This window comes from Bubalus kerabau, chromosome 2 (assembly GCF_029407905.1).
Source record: "Bubalus kerabau isolate K-KA32 ecotype Philippines breed swamp buffalo chromosome 2, PCC_UOA_SB_1v2, whole genome shotgun sequence".
Classification (NCBI taxonomy): domain Eukaryota; kingdom Metazoa; phylum Chordata; class Mammalia; order Artiodactyla; family Bovidae; genus Bubalus; species Bubalus kerabau.
In genome coordinates this window covers 130528665-130544067 of record NC_073625.1, presented here as the reverse complement: position 1 = coordinate 130544067, position 15403 = coordinate 130528665, and the positions used below count along the sequence as shown (strand labels likewise).

The window sequence follows — 15403 nt, the reverse complement described above, 5'->3', positions numbered from 1 at the left end:
TCCAGCAAGTTCAGGATAAGGCTGGCTTTGGCTATAAAACAGTGTCGAGACCAGATATTAATTTACTGTTTCTTAGCTTTAAACTCACCCTTCTTTGCCCTACTTTGTGACTGTTCGCAGTGGACTACAAATCATGAGACTTCCTTTTTTTTCTTGTCAGCTGGCTCACCACTAGGTTCTACCAATAGAGGGCGATGAAAGGCTGGAAGCGGAGGAAGGAATTTTTCTTAGCCCAGTCTTTTCTGCAGAGAGCGAGGGTTTCAGTGTACTGGGAGGTCCTAGCAGTGCAACTTGCACGGCTCTCAGCAAGTGACCCTTAGAGCTAGCTTCTCCGAGAAGCAGGCAGCATGCTCCAGAAGTAGCCAGGCACCGTCTTCTGGGGTCAGAATCTTAGCCTTGTGGGGATCCTCTTAAGCTTCCAGGTTCGTTCCTTGTTTCCTTCCCTCAGCTCCAGGGGTGGTGACAGCTTCTTACAGTTACCACCTTTGTTATGCTTAGAATTTTCTTTTACCCCATTTACACAATATAACAATTTCTAAAATTTACCCTGTTCAAATCACTGGTATGGTTTGTGTGTCTGGTCTGGACCCTGACTGATTACAATGTCCTTCAGGCGCTCAAGAATCAGAATGACTGAATTCATTCTGACACTTTAATACTACCTTTATTTAATACTACCTAACTCTCTAGTTTCTCTCTACTTCTATTTCCTCATCTCTAAAATGTGGGTATAACCATTACTACAATCACAAAGCTGTTATGAAGTGGTAGGTGAAGTACTTACTTAGCATAGTTCCTGAAATGAATGTTCAACAAATGTTCAGCTTTTATTATTCAAAAGCACTCACTAAAAACAATAAGGACAGCCTGTCACTGATCACAGACTGAAAACTTTCAGAGCCTCATTAAATGTAGACAACTATTGGCCACAGGTAAAACCTCTACCTATGACTTTTCAATCTATTTATTAACAAGACATTTAGCTAATCAGTTGTCAAGGTTTGTGTAGAACAAAAACTAATTAGTAACTTCCAAGATTCTTAAATTCTAGGAGCTTGTTTACAAATTCAGAGTTCACCACCTCACATTAGGAAATAACTTAAAACTTGCTCACTTCACTTACCCACATAAAATATTAAAGCACAGTAATTTTAATACTAGTGAACCTCCCTTAGAAACAAATGATAAAAGCATAAAGCAAATAGAACCGAACAGGTTGTACTAACTACACAGATAACTTGACATGGGAAGGAACTAGCATATTAGCCCATTTCTATTTACAGCAATGTCTGAGGCAGAGATACCAGTTCCACAGTAACTCTTACAGCACTGCACCTAATTTCATATGAAGATTATACACGCACCCTAATTCTGTCATGCCATCCATGAACTCCTGTTTGGAGAACTCGCACTGTGTTGCTGCTCTGAACTTCCATGCGATGATCAACACACTGATGCTGGCTGGATCGAGGGCCAGATCATCACAGAACTGCTGTATACCATCTATTCCAATTTTATTTTCATCTTGAGGATCTTTAAAAACACCAGTACAATATGAAATTAGTGCCATACTTTCTATGCTATTCCTAAAACTGAGAAACGGAATGCTTTCTGTTTCATATTTTAAAATGATCACAACAGACCAAAAACATGAAGAAATAGTTTTAACTGTTATTTTCCCCTGTAATATTTAAAGCCACTTTACCCCTGAAACAGCATTCTTAAACAGCAGGATAGGCACTAGATAGGACCTGGTTTTTTAAAAGTCTCATTTATTCATATGAAAAAAGTCCCATACTTACACAGAACCAGAAAATCTGACATTCCTATACAGGGAAAAAAGGATTTTTACTGAACATATCCACATTTTACAAAGGAACTCTAAACAGTATTCTATACAGAAATTCTTTTCTCCTTGAAGTTTAATTTCACTATAGAAATCACTTCTTAGAGAACACCAGAAAAACCAAACCGTGTGATTCAATTCTAATCACAAGACAAACATCTGCTATTCAAATTAAAGAAAATCCCCAACTATCAAAATTTACTTTTCAGACAGCAAAAATTTAGACACAAATACAAAGAGAAAGAAGTACTCAAACTTTGTCAAAAAAAAAATGTGCACATCTTTTGACTTTGGGGCAACAGCTATGTATAAAATATCAATATAATCCCACCTTTGGAAAAACTTTGAAATAATTCTATATATATATATATTTCTGCATTAAAGACACAGAAAGTTGAACACCAGGCTATTAAATATTGGTTCTCTCAGGAGAATAAATAAGTAAAAGACATAGAAACTATTGACTTTTTCTTAATTCAATCTATTATGTATTGTTTAACTTTTTAAAAGTATATATTACTTTATAATTATTTAAAAAGTTATTAAAATTATTAGGCAGGTTTCCTTAAAATTGGCTTAGCTGAGTTTTACGAAAATGAGGGAAAAAACCTAGTCCCCCCCAGTCCCCATTCTCAAACTGGGTAACAGAGGAGGAAAAAAGGAGGCAAATAAAAGGGAAGGAAATAAAGACACTAAGAAGAAATTTTAGTGAAAAGAGGGAAATAATTTTTCAGATTTCTTAAATTAATTCTAAGATCTAAAGAGCTCTGTTAGACACATCTACCCGATTAATGTCCTCTGTATTATCTGATTTCTCACAAGAAGCACGTAACTCTGGAAAACCTGGTTCAAAAATATTTAAAGTCACAAACACTCACCTTTGTATCTACTGTATAGTTGTTCTAACTTCTTCCTGTCCAATGATCCTTTTACACTCTCTCGTATATAAAGTTCAGGATTTTGAAAAAAATTGTCTGTTGCAACATCTAACTTCCAGTCATTTTGAGACAGACAACTTACTGCTGTTTTTTCACTAGATTGTGTGAAGATCATAAACTGACGAACTTTATCCTTCTGCGATGATTTCAACTTGTTCTATTGAAACCAGAAAATAAACTGAAACTCTGTAACATCACAAAAGACTAAGTATTTCTATACTGCTGACTAAATCATTTTTAGCAATGCACGTTTCATAAAATAATAAAACATTTAGCTTAATGTTTTGATCTATTAATAAGGCAAATTTTTTAAAAATCTAAAACACAAAATCACTGTCATTTTGGAAAAGAAACTAGGACAGAGGCAAAAGAAGTTCACCCACCCTGCATTTCTCCTAAAAGTGGGTCCTGCGAGCATGTACAAAGGCTCTAGGAGGGAAGTAGAGCTAACTCTCAAAACCTTAACCAAGCACAAAGCTCCAAAGGATGCTTAAGGAGTGGTGGGGAAGATGATATTACTTAAGCCAGTCAGAACATTCAAGTGACCCTGAGGAACAATGAGATTAACAGATATTTGTTGCAGTCCTAAAACACATTGTAAAGGATATGGGGTACAATTCTCCCCAACCTCACCAACCACCCTATTCACCCCCCCAACCCCGGTTTTCTTTCTATTTTTACCAAATGTGACAAGCAACAGAATATGAGGTACTCTACATTTCTCCTTACAGGGGTCAGGAACCAAGATAATTATCAATAGAATTTCTTCATATTTTCAATCAAACCAGAAGCAGTGAAATATGAACAAGTACCCTGCATCCTCCCAACCAAGGTAATCTTTAATAGAATTCTCCTTCTTTCACCATTAAAGAAATTACCTTTCCCATGGCCTGAGCCTAGCAGACATTCTCTCTAGCCAGACTCTACTGTAATAACCTCCTCTCACTGGCCTTGTGTTGACACATACTCATTTCTCATCTGCCCTGAGTCCTAAGCAAAACAAAGTAGGGCAGTTAGGCCCTCCACTCTCTCCCAGTTTCAAGGGCCACATTCTTCGTCTCCTCATGCAAGCTGTCTCTTCTGTAATTTCAGCCTCCCCGCTATTACTCTTCCCTCTCGCAAGTCCTAATACCATCTCTCAGCAAAATACTTGGGTTCTTCCTGAGCTATTATTGCCAATGAAGAGAAAAAAGCATGGAGTAGGACACACATTAATAGATACAGTGTTCTGTGGTTTAAGCAACACATCTGAGAACCCAAGCATTTTTGATCTGGCCCAGACAGACAGATCACAAACCTCAATCCCCTGATTGTACAGATGAGAAAACAGACCCCAAATGTTAAGGAATTTGTTAAAAGAAAATCACCCAGGTTATTAGTAGAAATGGGTCAAGAACAGAAAGATCTCATGAATCTGAGTTTTGCTAATCTTTCTATAAACCACAATGCTTGCTGTACATATTTATAAACCTTTTGAGGTTTTCAGGAAAAAGACTAATGAAGATATAAATATTTCCACCTTTCACAGAGTAAAAATAAGGCTGTGCAAAAATCAAATATGAAAACCAACCTCATCTTTAATACCCTGGAGTCTAATCTGTCAGCCATACTCTTCTCTCTCTGTAAATGTGTTATTGCTTAGGATTACACATTAAAATCTCAACCTCCATTCTCCACTAAAATTGAGAAACTATAAATTTACTAGCCTCCTGTTATTTCATAAATAAATCTACCACTTCTGGACACCAGGTAATTCATATCCCATTTATTTGACACATCTCTCAAATGTCTAGGAGTCCCAACTTGAAAAGTATCTAAAGATGTTATTCAATTGCAACAAACCCACAATGAAATCAAATGACAAGGAAGATACCTGTCTTAATATACTGTTGAACTGAAAGGAAACCACTCTGATTTCAACTTTTGCTACCGAAAGCTATTTTTAACATGAATATACCCTTTCTAAGAGATATAATACATGTAAGTGATACAGTATCTAAGAGATGTAGTATATGACATATGTTTTAATCCTCTGAAGAACAGGGAAGTACCTGAGGGTCATTATGATCATCACTGACCACTGTATAATGTTGCACAAAGTGCTGGAGATTAACCTAGAAGGATAACAACTACAGGCCACAATCTGGAAATAACTTTTTAATTAAACATTTCCATTTTCCTAAAAGTTAAGAGGCAGCAAAGCAATCAACATTATTGGGGGGTGGCAGGGGTGTATCATACAATATTAAATCCCATGTTATTTCCTGAGGCTTGAATGAGTTTTGAAGAGAGGGAGGACAAACACAGCTTAAGTCACTTCTGCCAGTCAAAAAGTTGTTCACTGTACTAATGACTTCCTGTCAGAAAGCAAGATATTAGAAAATTGAGGGGACTAAGATAAAAAAGTCCTATCCATAAAAACTAATAACAATTATATAAGTGAATTAACTCCATTTCATATCTTACTTGAAATAAAAGTATAAATAATGTCCATGTATACGCAAACAGAAATTATTTTAATGGGTTTAAATTTCCAGTATATGGGGCAATGTATTTTAAGAAAAAGGGCTGCAGCCACCCATTTGCAACACCACAGAGGCTAATGAGTGATACCTCACTGAGAACCGACAGTACAAATTTCTGCTAGGCCAAGTCATAATGAGCAATTCCATTGTGCAAAGTCTGACGAGCACCCTCCCTTTTTTTATACTTTTAATGCACTCTGACCTTTCCTCTGTCAGCTCTCTGTGCCTAGAATAAATCTTACCACCTGCTCTCTTACTAGGGAGCATGTACTCAACTCTGTAGTCCCAAAGGCTGCCTAGAGGAAGCTGGAGTGGGCTACACACATCCACCCTTTTCCCAGGCCTATTTAGGAGAGCTACAACACACCCATCCCCTCTGCCCAGGCCACAAGGGGGCACCAGGCAAGGAGTTCTGATTTTGAGAGTATGGATCAAAGATTTAAATTTCTATCAACTTGAGAAAGAGGAAAAGGGTATTTAGACAGCAAAGAAGTATTTTATAAGGGATGAGAAAGTGGACAGAAAACTGAGGTGGAAGAAAAAACAGATGGAGAGTCTCTATTTCTACTATAAACCCAGTGGGTATCTTCCTAAGAGCAAAAACATATGACAACTGCAATGATGCAGCACTCAAATGTAGTACATGCTACTTAAGGCTTACTTAAAAGGAACAAACCAGGGTGGTCATTTAACAAGATTAAGCAATACAATCTTTAGGACTCAGGTGTGAAAACTATCTAGAGATTATTAAATTTTCAAGGAAATTCAATATTGGCCAAGTACATAAAATGTATAAAATACAGAATATACCCTAATTATTATGGCATCCGGTCCCATCGCTTCATGGCAAAAAGATGGGGAAACAACGGAAACAGTGACAGACTTTATTTTTGGGGGCTCCAAAATCACCGCAGATGGGTGACTGCAGCCATGAAATTAAGATGCTCCTTGGAAGAAAAGCTATGACCAACCTAGGCAGCATATAAAAAGCAGAGACATTACTTCACCAACTAATATCCTAGTCAAAAGCTATGGTTTTTCCAGTAGTCATGTATAGATGTGAGAGTTGGACTATAAAGAAAACTTAGCACCAAAGAATTGATGCTTTTGAACTGTGGTGTTGGAGAAGACTCTTGAGAGTCCCTTGGACTGCAAGGAGATCCAACCAGTCCATCCTAAAGGAAATCAGTCCAGAATATTCACTGGATGGACTGATGCTGAAGCTGAAACTCCAATACTTTGACCACCTGATGCAAAGAACCAACTCACTGGAAAAGACCCTGATGCTGGGAAAGATCGAAGGCAGGAGGAGAAGGGGACAACAGAGGATGAGATGGTTGTATAGCATCACCAACGTGATGGACATGAGTTTGAGTAGGCTCCAGGAGTTGGTGACAGACAGGGAAGCCTGGCGTGCTGCAGTCCATGGGGTTGCAAAGAGTTGGACATGACTGAGCGACTGAACTGAACTGACCCTAATTATTTCTAATTCTAGCAAAACAAAGGGGAAAGAGAGAAGAAGGAAGAGAGGGAGGGAGAAAGAGAGAGAAACACTGTGTCTTGTAATAGAAAGCTAATAACAATTGTATCAAAGATTACTGAAGTTAGAAATACTATAATCTGAACAGTAAAAACCATCTACTTACTCATCTTTCCAAAATAAAAAAAATGTGGTTATCAGTATATATTGTTTAATACTTAAATCTAGCAGATGTCTGCAATTTTTTTTTCCACTCAATAACTTTGGAATTTACATTTAAAATAACAGTTTATCTGGGGGGGGGGCGGAAATCAGACAAATACTTTGGACATAGCCAAGTATACAGCCAAGTGAATGAACTTAACAGTCTATTACGATAGAATAGGGACTCAAAAAAAGCTTTAAAACAAAAAATGATAATAAAGTTACAAAAGTACTTCCATCAAGAAAAACACTGAACATGGAAAATTATTTTCTAGGTAACAATTTCAAAATAAAAATAATTTTAACGGGTGGCATTTTTAAAACAAAAAATTAAGATTTTATTATTCCTATTATTCTGAATAGAATCTCACCCTTAAATTTCAATCTCGTACCCTTTAAGTTTCAAATTCAGTCTAAACTCCAGAAAAACAGACACCAAGGCCTTTATATTTTTAAAAGAATTAATTTTCTAACTCAATTCTAGTTATCTCAGGATTTGATGAGTCTTACCTCACAAAAGACAATGTTTTAAAAATTCAAACACTGTAATGATCACCCATAATTTTCATTAAAAGCTCTGGATGTGGTTCTCATGTGTTTACCATATAATTAACAGTTTAACTTCATCTGAAATTTAGAAGAGCTGGTTTAAGCCCAGAAAATCATACTTTCTATATATGATACATAGTATCCAGCAGATATAGCCAAATGTTACCAACATCCCAAACCACTCATCTATAAAAAGGCCTTCTCACAGATTGTAGGTCTGAAATCACAAGTTCAAGAAAAATCAATTCAACTAACCAGACTACTTTCTATTCCCAGAGAAGACTTTCACCTAGGGGCAAAGTTCTATCAGAAAGCCAGGCTAAGAATCTAGGTAGGAGTCACTAGAAATTCTCTTCCCTTCTACCTGCAACAGAGAGGTAAAGAATGCAGACTGTCAAATCAGACTGGCAGGATTTTAATCCCACCTGTGCCTCTTAATTGCTGTGTGACTTTAGGATCATTACTTAATCTCTATGTGCTTCAGTTTCTTCATTTGTAAACAGGGTGTGAAGGTTATCTGAACTGATTCAAGTTAAACTCTTAGAACTGTAACCAGAACATAGTAAGGACTCCTTACAAGTCCACAAAGAATATACTCCAGAGAAAAAAATAACTTTGTGTAAGTAAGATAATAATAAATAACAACAACTACCATAATCAGAAAACTGAAAGCTAACATTTGAGCTCCTACTGTGTGCCAGCTCTGTGCTAGATATTTAATTGTTAAATACTTAATTGTCCAAGCTGCCTATCATTGATTCTTTTTTTTTCTAACCAATGTGGAGATCAAACCTCAGAGCTCCTTTTATCTAAAGACAGACTTACCCAAAACATAGCAGAACCAGAAATGAAACCCTGGTGCCTAGCTTCAAGGCATGCAGTTTTTCCATTTATTTTACACTGTCGTCAAGTGAGAGAGAAAACAAAAAGGGCAAAAGTGCAACCACTGAGCAATTACTGTGTGCACTGTGGGGAGAGGGGAATTATGAGCAATATTTCTTCACCTATTTTTATGGAAAGTTAAATAACTAATCAACCGGCCTTTTTCGTTTCAAATGTATAAAATTTTCATTCTGACCAAAAATTGCACATTAAGCATTCCCTTACTAACCAAAAGACTAATTTAAGGGGAGAACTTCCTTTTAGGTTTTTTGGGGAAGAGGGATAGGGGAGAAGAGGTGGATAGACTATTTCTAAGAAAAATGTGTTTACTGTCCTGTCATAGTGTGTTTTTAACAACATGGCCACAATCTATAGCTTTAACTATAGAAAGGCAAAAATTAGGGAAAGTCAGGGTTTCCTTTTCCAATAGAAAGTTCGAAACTCAGAGAAGAAACAAAACATGTACAGATTATAGCCAGAAAATACAATCAAATGTGTACAATTTCAAATATTAAGCAAAACAAAACCCCAAAGCCTCAGTATTCACATAAATTATAATCTGCAGTTTAGAAGTTACTTAAAGCCTGTGGCTCTCATCATTCATCTGTATACTTCCTGCACTTGGATGACAGTTAAAATGAACTCTTCTTAGAGAGATGCTGCACTAGCTCCAAGTCAAAAGTGGAATAAGGTACTATACTATGTAATCACTGTACCTAATGATGTTTTATATAATGGTAATTCACCTGAAAAAATATTTCAGAAGTACACTTGTAAGATCCAGACTGGTTTTGTAGTTTTTAAAGGATTTTCCTCAAAGGTTTTAAAAAAATGTTCCACTGGTGAAAGTTTAAAGTATTTTTCTCCTTCCCATCCTCAGAATTATTTTTCAAAAGATGCTTACCACTGTAAATTAATAAATGTTTTGATTCTGGTTTAGAGAAGACTGCTCTATTAAAAAGTTATTCTTGATTACCTTTGATAAGAGGACAGAAATAACCTCCTTAAAGTACTTGTTAGTCATATTTCAACTCGTATCTCAAACTTAAAGCCTGAACATCTAACAAGCAGGCAAGGCAGCTAATTTAAATTTGCTCTTTCTCTCCACAAACATCTTTTCTAATGAAATCTCATACTAACAAAAAAATTAGGAAGGTGAAAACAAAACAACAAAGAATTAAATGAGATTTTTAAAGTCTCACAGTTAAAGAAGTTATAATAATGACTAGCATTCAACCATCACGGATATTTGTTTCACAAAGGGAATAAATGATCCTTGAAAAACGAAATCTCCGAATTCTAAAATTTGGTGTCTACACAATTCCTAAACCTAGAAATATTAAAATCCTTGAATAATAAATAAGTGCTCTGAATGTTTGCTGAAATACAAATATCTTAGTATTACAAAGGAATAGGCCATGTACTTCAACTTAAACTCTGTTGCTGAACACTATTCAGTGTTAAGGGATTCAAAAGTGGATTGAAATAGAATTCTTTAGCAAAAAACTGTTTAAAGTAAAATCTCTCTTAAAATGTTACAATGCAAATTAGCAGTCTAATCACTTTTACTGGGTACTGATTATCTGAACTGAACTGAATTATATAAAATGGATTCAACAAAATGATGAAAGACACTTCAGTGGCATTTTCCCCTTTTGTTTTGGCTTTTTCTTAGGTGGGGATATACATCTAAAGTGACTAGGTAAACTAGATAGTCAGCAGGTTATTCAAGAGCTTGTTTGTGTCCACAAAGCAATTGAATCCTATTTGGAACTATCTCTCTTCATCAAATGTCATGGCTAATACTATCACAACTTGAGCAATATACACTCAAATTTAAAAGGGGGCTTTCTCACAGATTTTCATTATGCTTGACTCAACCTATGAAGTCATAATCAAAAGAGCCACTTGACTCAAATAAGCTCAGCTCTTTTAAAACTTAAAAAAAAAAGTCCCACCACCACGAGTTAATTTTACTTTCAACTTTTTTACCATATGTACCAAGAGTTCTAATTTTTCAGTTACTTAAATGTTTACATCAGATCATCTGATTTGATATGGAAACAACTAGGTCACTATTCAATATAAGGAAGAAACCAGAGTGAAATCAATCAAAAATTCCACACTCATACAGAAAGGCTGCTCGAAGGGTTTAAAAAAAAAAAAGAGGAGGGGTAGACGAAGTGTGTAACCAGAGACCAGGATTCTAATCCCTTGCTCTCTCACATACTAACTCTTTACCTTGGTCATCTCTTTAGAAACGCTGAACGTCCTTTTTCAGACATGATACAAGGAGGTAGCAATATCTATCTCACAAATTGGAATGGAGATAAAAAACAGCTGTGAATTGTTTGACTAGCAGAGGGTATGTTCTCAATAAACACTAATGTCCTTCCTTCTCCCCAAAGGCCCAGTTTTTTTGCATAGTCATTAAATGACATGCCAACTACTACATACTCAAAAACAATCTACAAAAGAGATTGCACTCTGCTGTTTTTATTAACTAGCATGGCTAGGTAAACTTGATGTTCAACTACTATTTATTAAATATTGGGCAGAATTCAAAACTTACTCAGAATTCAAAACTACACACAGAAGCTGCATTTCTTCTTGTCTTTAAAAACTGCTTGGGACATAATTATCTGTAGCTGTAACAGGACACTATGAGACAGTAGAAACAAGGTCCATCATACCACTCAGAATCCTTCACTGGCTTCCTATTTCTCTTGGAGTAAAAACACAACATCCTTCCAATGTCCACCCATGCCCGTCTCCACTCCTTACCACTCACAACTCATCTGCTCCAATGCCCAACATGCCCCTCTCCCCCAACCACAATGCCCCAGCCACACTGGACTCACTGTTCCTCAAACTCACTGACCACATTTCTGGGTGGCTTACTCCTTCATCTCCCAGTCAGCTCAAAATCGACTTCATCAGTGGTGCAAACATCGTTTTGCACCCCCAATTCTACTGTGCCCCAATACGCCCAATTCCCCCCATCCAACACTGCTTTTCTCCCAAAGCACTTTACACTTTCTAACACAGTAAGGAAGAAAAAATATATATACTATGCTTATTATTTGTCTCTCCCTAGTAAAAATGCAACAACCCTCATCAGGGCAGGGATTTTTATCTCAAGGGAAAAAATATATATATATGTGTGTGTGTGTGTGTGTGTGTCTGTACATATATATACATATGTGTGTTTGTGTGTCTATGCGTGTGTATCCACATCCCCAGTGCCCAGAACAGTGCCCTGGCATACAGCAGGCATTTAAGAAATAATTATTAAATTTAATTAAGGCCCTCCCTTAATCTACTTATGTATATGCAAAACAATGAGAAATAGGAAAACAACCTTGAACAGGCCTACATTAATCTAGACTTACAAACTCTGACATATGTTGAAAATATAATCTTAAATTTCAAAGTCCACACATAAAAAAATACATTAAAAACACAGTAAATTAACAGCACTAACCACTCATCTGAATTTTATTTAACATTTTCATTAATAACACTTGGGTTTTCCTCTGTTTAAATGAATAAATTAACTTCAAATCAATTTTCAACCATTTCATTCGATTTCATGTGAGCTAAGACTATATGTACCAGAAGTACTGGGGAAAATAATAAAACCAGGAAAAATTAGTTTCAGTTCTGCAATTAATAATTTTGCAAACTTGAACCTCAAAACCTCTTTGATCCTCAATTTCTTCTTCTGTAAAAGGGAGGAGGAGTCAATTAGATGATCTCTGAAGATATATTTCAGCTCTAAAAATTTCATGATGCTGTGAGTCTATAAAAATCTAGTAGATTACACAGTCTACAACTTCTCACACATCTAAGAAAAATCATTAAAATCAAACATTTTAGCTGAATGTACCTTTATAAAATCCTGTCCTCTTACGAATAAGAAAACAAGCCAGAAGTCAAACACTTCTTTAAAAGATTTTCAGGAGTAACAAAATATTGTCTAGTTTTGGAGCTATTTTTGGCCTCTATGTGGGTGTCAGGTAGGTTAAATGAACAAATTTTTTTCTTACACAAAATAGATATTAAAAAAAAAATTCAGATATTCCATCATTTAGGTCTGACCCCAAATCCCAGAAGTGACAATATAACATGTGCTCTAGAGATGGACTGCATTACACACACTGAGAAACATTAGCCCCAAAATTGTATCAAGAAATAATTGTAAGTATAATAAACTTACAATGAAAAACTAGAAAATTCTTATGGCCTAAATTCTTTTTGGGCCTGTGGTGATTTAGCTTCCAAACTAACAAAAGCATACCAAGACAATTCTGGTGACATGATCTGAGTTCAGCCACAAAAAAGTGTTTTAAATTAGTAATATCTTCCCATTACTAGTGTAATTAAATGAGTTATGGCTAAGTTCCAAAACTAGCTACTTCAATAGCAATAAAAGGACAAATGCTTACAAGTCCCAATACAAGGTGAACTCTCATTTGAATCAGGTGAATCCTGAATTCATGAACAGGTAATGAGCGTTATCAACACCCTGGATTCCAGAGGATAATGGTGATTGGAGGCTATTATGAACAGAACGCATTTCGATGGGCTCACTGAGTGTTTACCAGGGAATTACATTTCATTACTTCAAGCTTACTCTTGTAAGCCAAGCGTCTGGAAACTTTAGGAGTAACATCTATGACCGTCAAAATACTTAAGAAATTGGCAACTGTTTAGTTTAACCCTGCTGGATCTTTGAACACTGTAACATCAATCTAAACGTTACCAGTACTTTATGGCAAGTTTTCTTACAAATACAAATGGTCAGCTTTCATGGAACTTACCGCAGAACCTAGATCTTGAGTACATGGTAAACTAAACCACATATTCATACACGACACCAAAATTCTGCTAAGTTGGAGGCTGAGACGAGCTAAGTGTCATTCAGCAGAAATAAGACCAACCAAAAACAAAGACATTGGAGCAGACACACATACACCCTTCTCAAAGAGGCCTTTATGTTCCCCACGAGCAAAAGGACAATAATATCACTTTTACTGTCTATTCATACAGTAACCTGCATGGAATTCAACTCATGCTCAGACTACAATGCCAAACATCGCTTCTGAAAAACAAAAAGTCCAAGAATCAGGTACATTATTACCAAACTGTAAACACATAACTTGAACACCACGTCTTGAAGCTTGTAGGACATTTTCCAAACAAAAAAGCAGAGGGGACTAACTTGACAAACTGTTTTTTAAAAATCATAAATAGTCTTTAACTGGCATAATAAAGCAATTACTCCTCCCACCTCAAGGAAACAAAATATGTGCTCAAAAGGTAGCAAGTCTGTTTCTCCTAATTTTATGAAATGAGAACAGGTTGCACTTCCGTACTTCCCCCCTCCCCCCACGTCCCCCCAGCTCAGCGGTCTCTCATGTTCTCAGAAGAGGTAAATATAACCTCCACCAACTGGCCAGTGAAACTCCCATTTTCCAAGAGCACGGGACATAGCGAGAGGTGATGGAGAAAGAAGAGGGCTGGTACCCCGCCCCAAGCAAAACTGCCTGGAGACTTGAGGGGTGCTGGACCCGGAGCGGAGGAGGGAGAGGAGCGCCGGGAAAGTCTTTCCTTCTCCCCGGCGGGGCGGAGGGGGAAGCCCTGGCTCCGGGCGGGGGGAGCCTCCTACCCGGAACCCCTGACCCCGGTCCCCGGCCAGACACAATGGAGCCGGCGTGGGGGCCGGGCAGGGACCTGGCCGTTGCCCCATCCCCTCCCCCCGCCCCAACGCCTGCTCCCGCCGCGTCGGGCCCAGTGAGGGGCACCGGGGACCGCTCCCCGCGTCCCAAACTCCCCGGGGCTCCCGACTAGGCCCGGCTCCGCTCCGCCTCCTCGGCTCTCGCGTAGCGGCGGCGCCCGGGCGGGAAGGGGCGAAGGAGGAAGGGAGAGTCAGGGAAGAGAGCCCCGCCGGGGAGCGGGACGGAGGCCGCAGGCCGAAGCTCGGGGCGGCGGGGTCGCCGCGGGGCGGAGGGCGCTGGGGCGGGGGTGCGCGGCTGCGCCGGCCCCCAGCCGGCGGGGCGGGCGGCCGCAGTGCCTCACCATGTTGGTGTCCTCCAGGCCTCTCCCCTCCTCCTCCGGCTCCGCAGCGAATGGACGGCGGCGGCGGCGGCGGCTCCTCTCACGGGCTCGCCCGGCTCCCGCTCATGCGCAGTGCGGGGCGGCCCCGGCGCGGCCCGAGGAGGCAGCCCCGGGCCTCCGGGAGGCGGAGGGACTGGGGCGGGCGGCGGGCGCCCCGCGCGGGGCTTCCCCCTGGTGCGGGGGTCCCCCCGGGTGGGGTGGGGGGGCGCGGGCGGGGCAGGGGGCGACGCACGCACCGCGCGCTCAGACATCCTCCCGCCGCGTCCGGCGGCCCCCGGCGTGTGGGGGGCCGGGGGACACCACCTACGCTGCCTACGCGCTCCTTACGCCGTCGGACTGCCGGGCCGGGTCTCCACCGACTCGAGGAGGGGAAGAGCGGTGGCCGAAGACTTGAGCAGCTGGGGACCACTTGGAAGGGCTAGGACTGACGCGCTAGATCCGACCCAAACCACCCCTTCCCATCAATACCAAAAGGCGGGGGGTGGGGGTGAAGGGGTAGGGGTGGAGAAAATAGTAAAAACACCTCCACCCCCAAGTGTTTTCTTCTCCCAGACCAGTATCTGGACTGCTTCGGGTCCCCCACGTGGACATACCGGAGGAAACCATGGTCTCCCATATGGGAGCCGGAATGCCCTTTAGAATGGCCCAGACTCTTCCCTGACCTGTGTCCACAGGAAGACCAGTGGGATGGCCCTAGGATTCCAGGCGAGGAGGACTGAGGTTTCAGGGCCTCATTCATGCCACTCTGGTGTCGGATAGAGTGCCTTGCTCTAAATATCCGCTTAGTTCAATCTTCCTAGGATAAGTTTGGAAAATAAAGAACTATCTGTTTTTGTTTGTTTTTGTTTTTTAACAAGGG

General features: G+C 39.4%; 1 protein-coding gene across 3 annotated transcripts in view; it reads right to left on the bottom strand.

The window, feature by feature from the left end:
• DCUN1D1 (defective in cullin neddylation 1 domain containing 1) overlaps window positions 1-15403 on the bottom strand; it is a 56490-nt gene that overhangs the window by 16011 nt on the left and 25076 nt on the right. The window contains exons 1-3 of one of the 3 annotated variants that reach the window (XM_055568953.1): window positions 14506-14654; window positions 2725-2941; window positions 1365-1533 (exon numbers count right to left, since the gene is read on the bottom strand). In XM_055568953.1, coding sequence (XP_055424928.1) covers window positions 1365-1533; window positions 2725-2941; window positions 14506-14508 — 389 coding nt within the window. In that variant the 5' untranslated portion in view covers window positions 14509-14654. Of the gene's footprint in view, window positions 1-1364; window positions 1534-2724; window positions 2942-3167; window positions 3324-14505; window positions 14655-15403 lie in introns of those variants that run through there. The other 2 variants (XM_055568955.1, XM_055568954.1) reach the window with 2 other exon arrangements.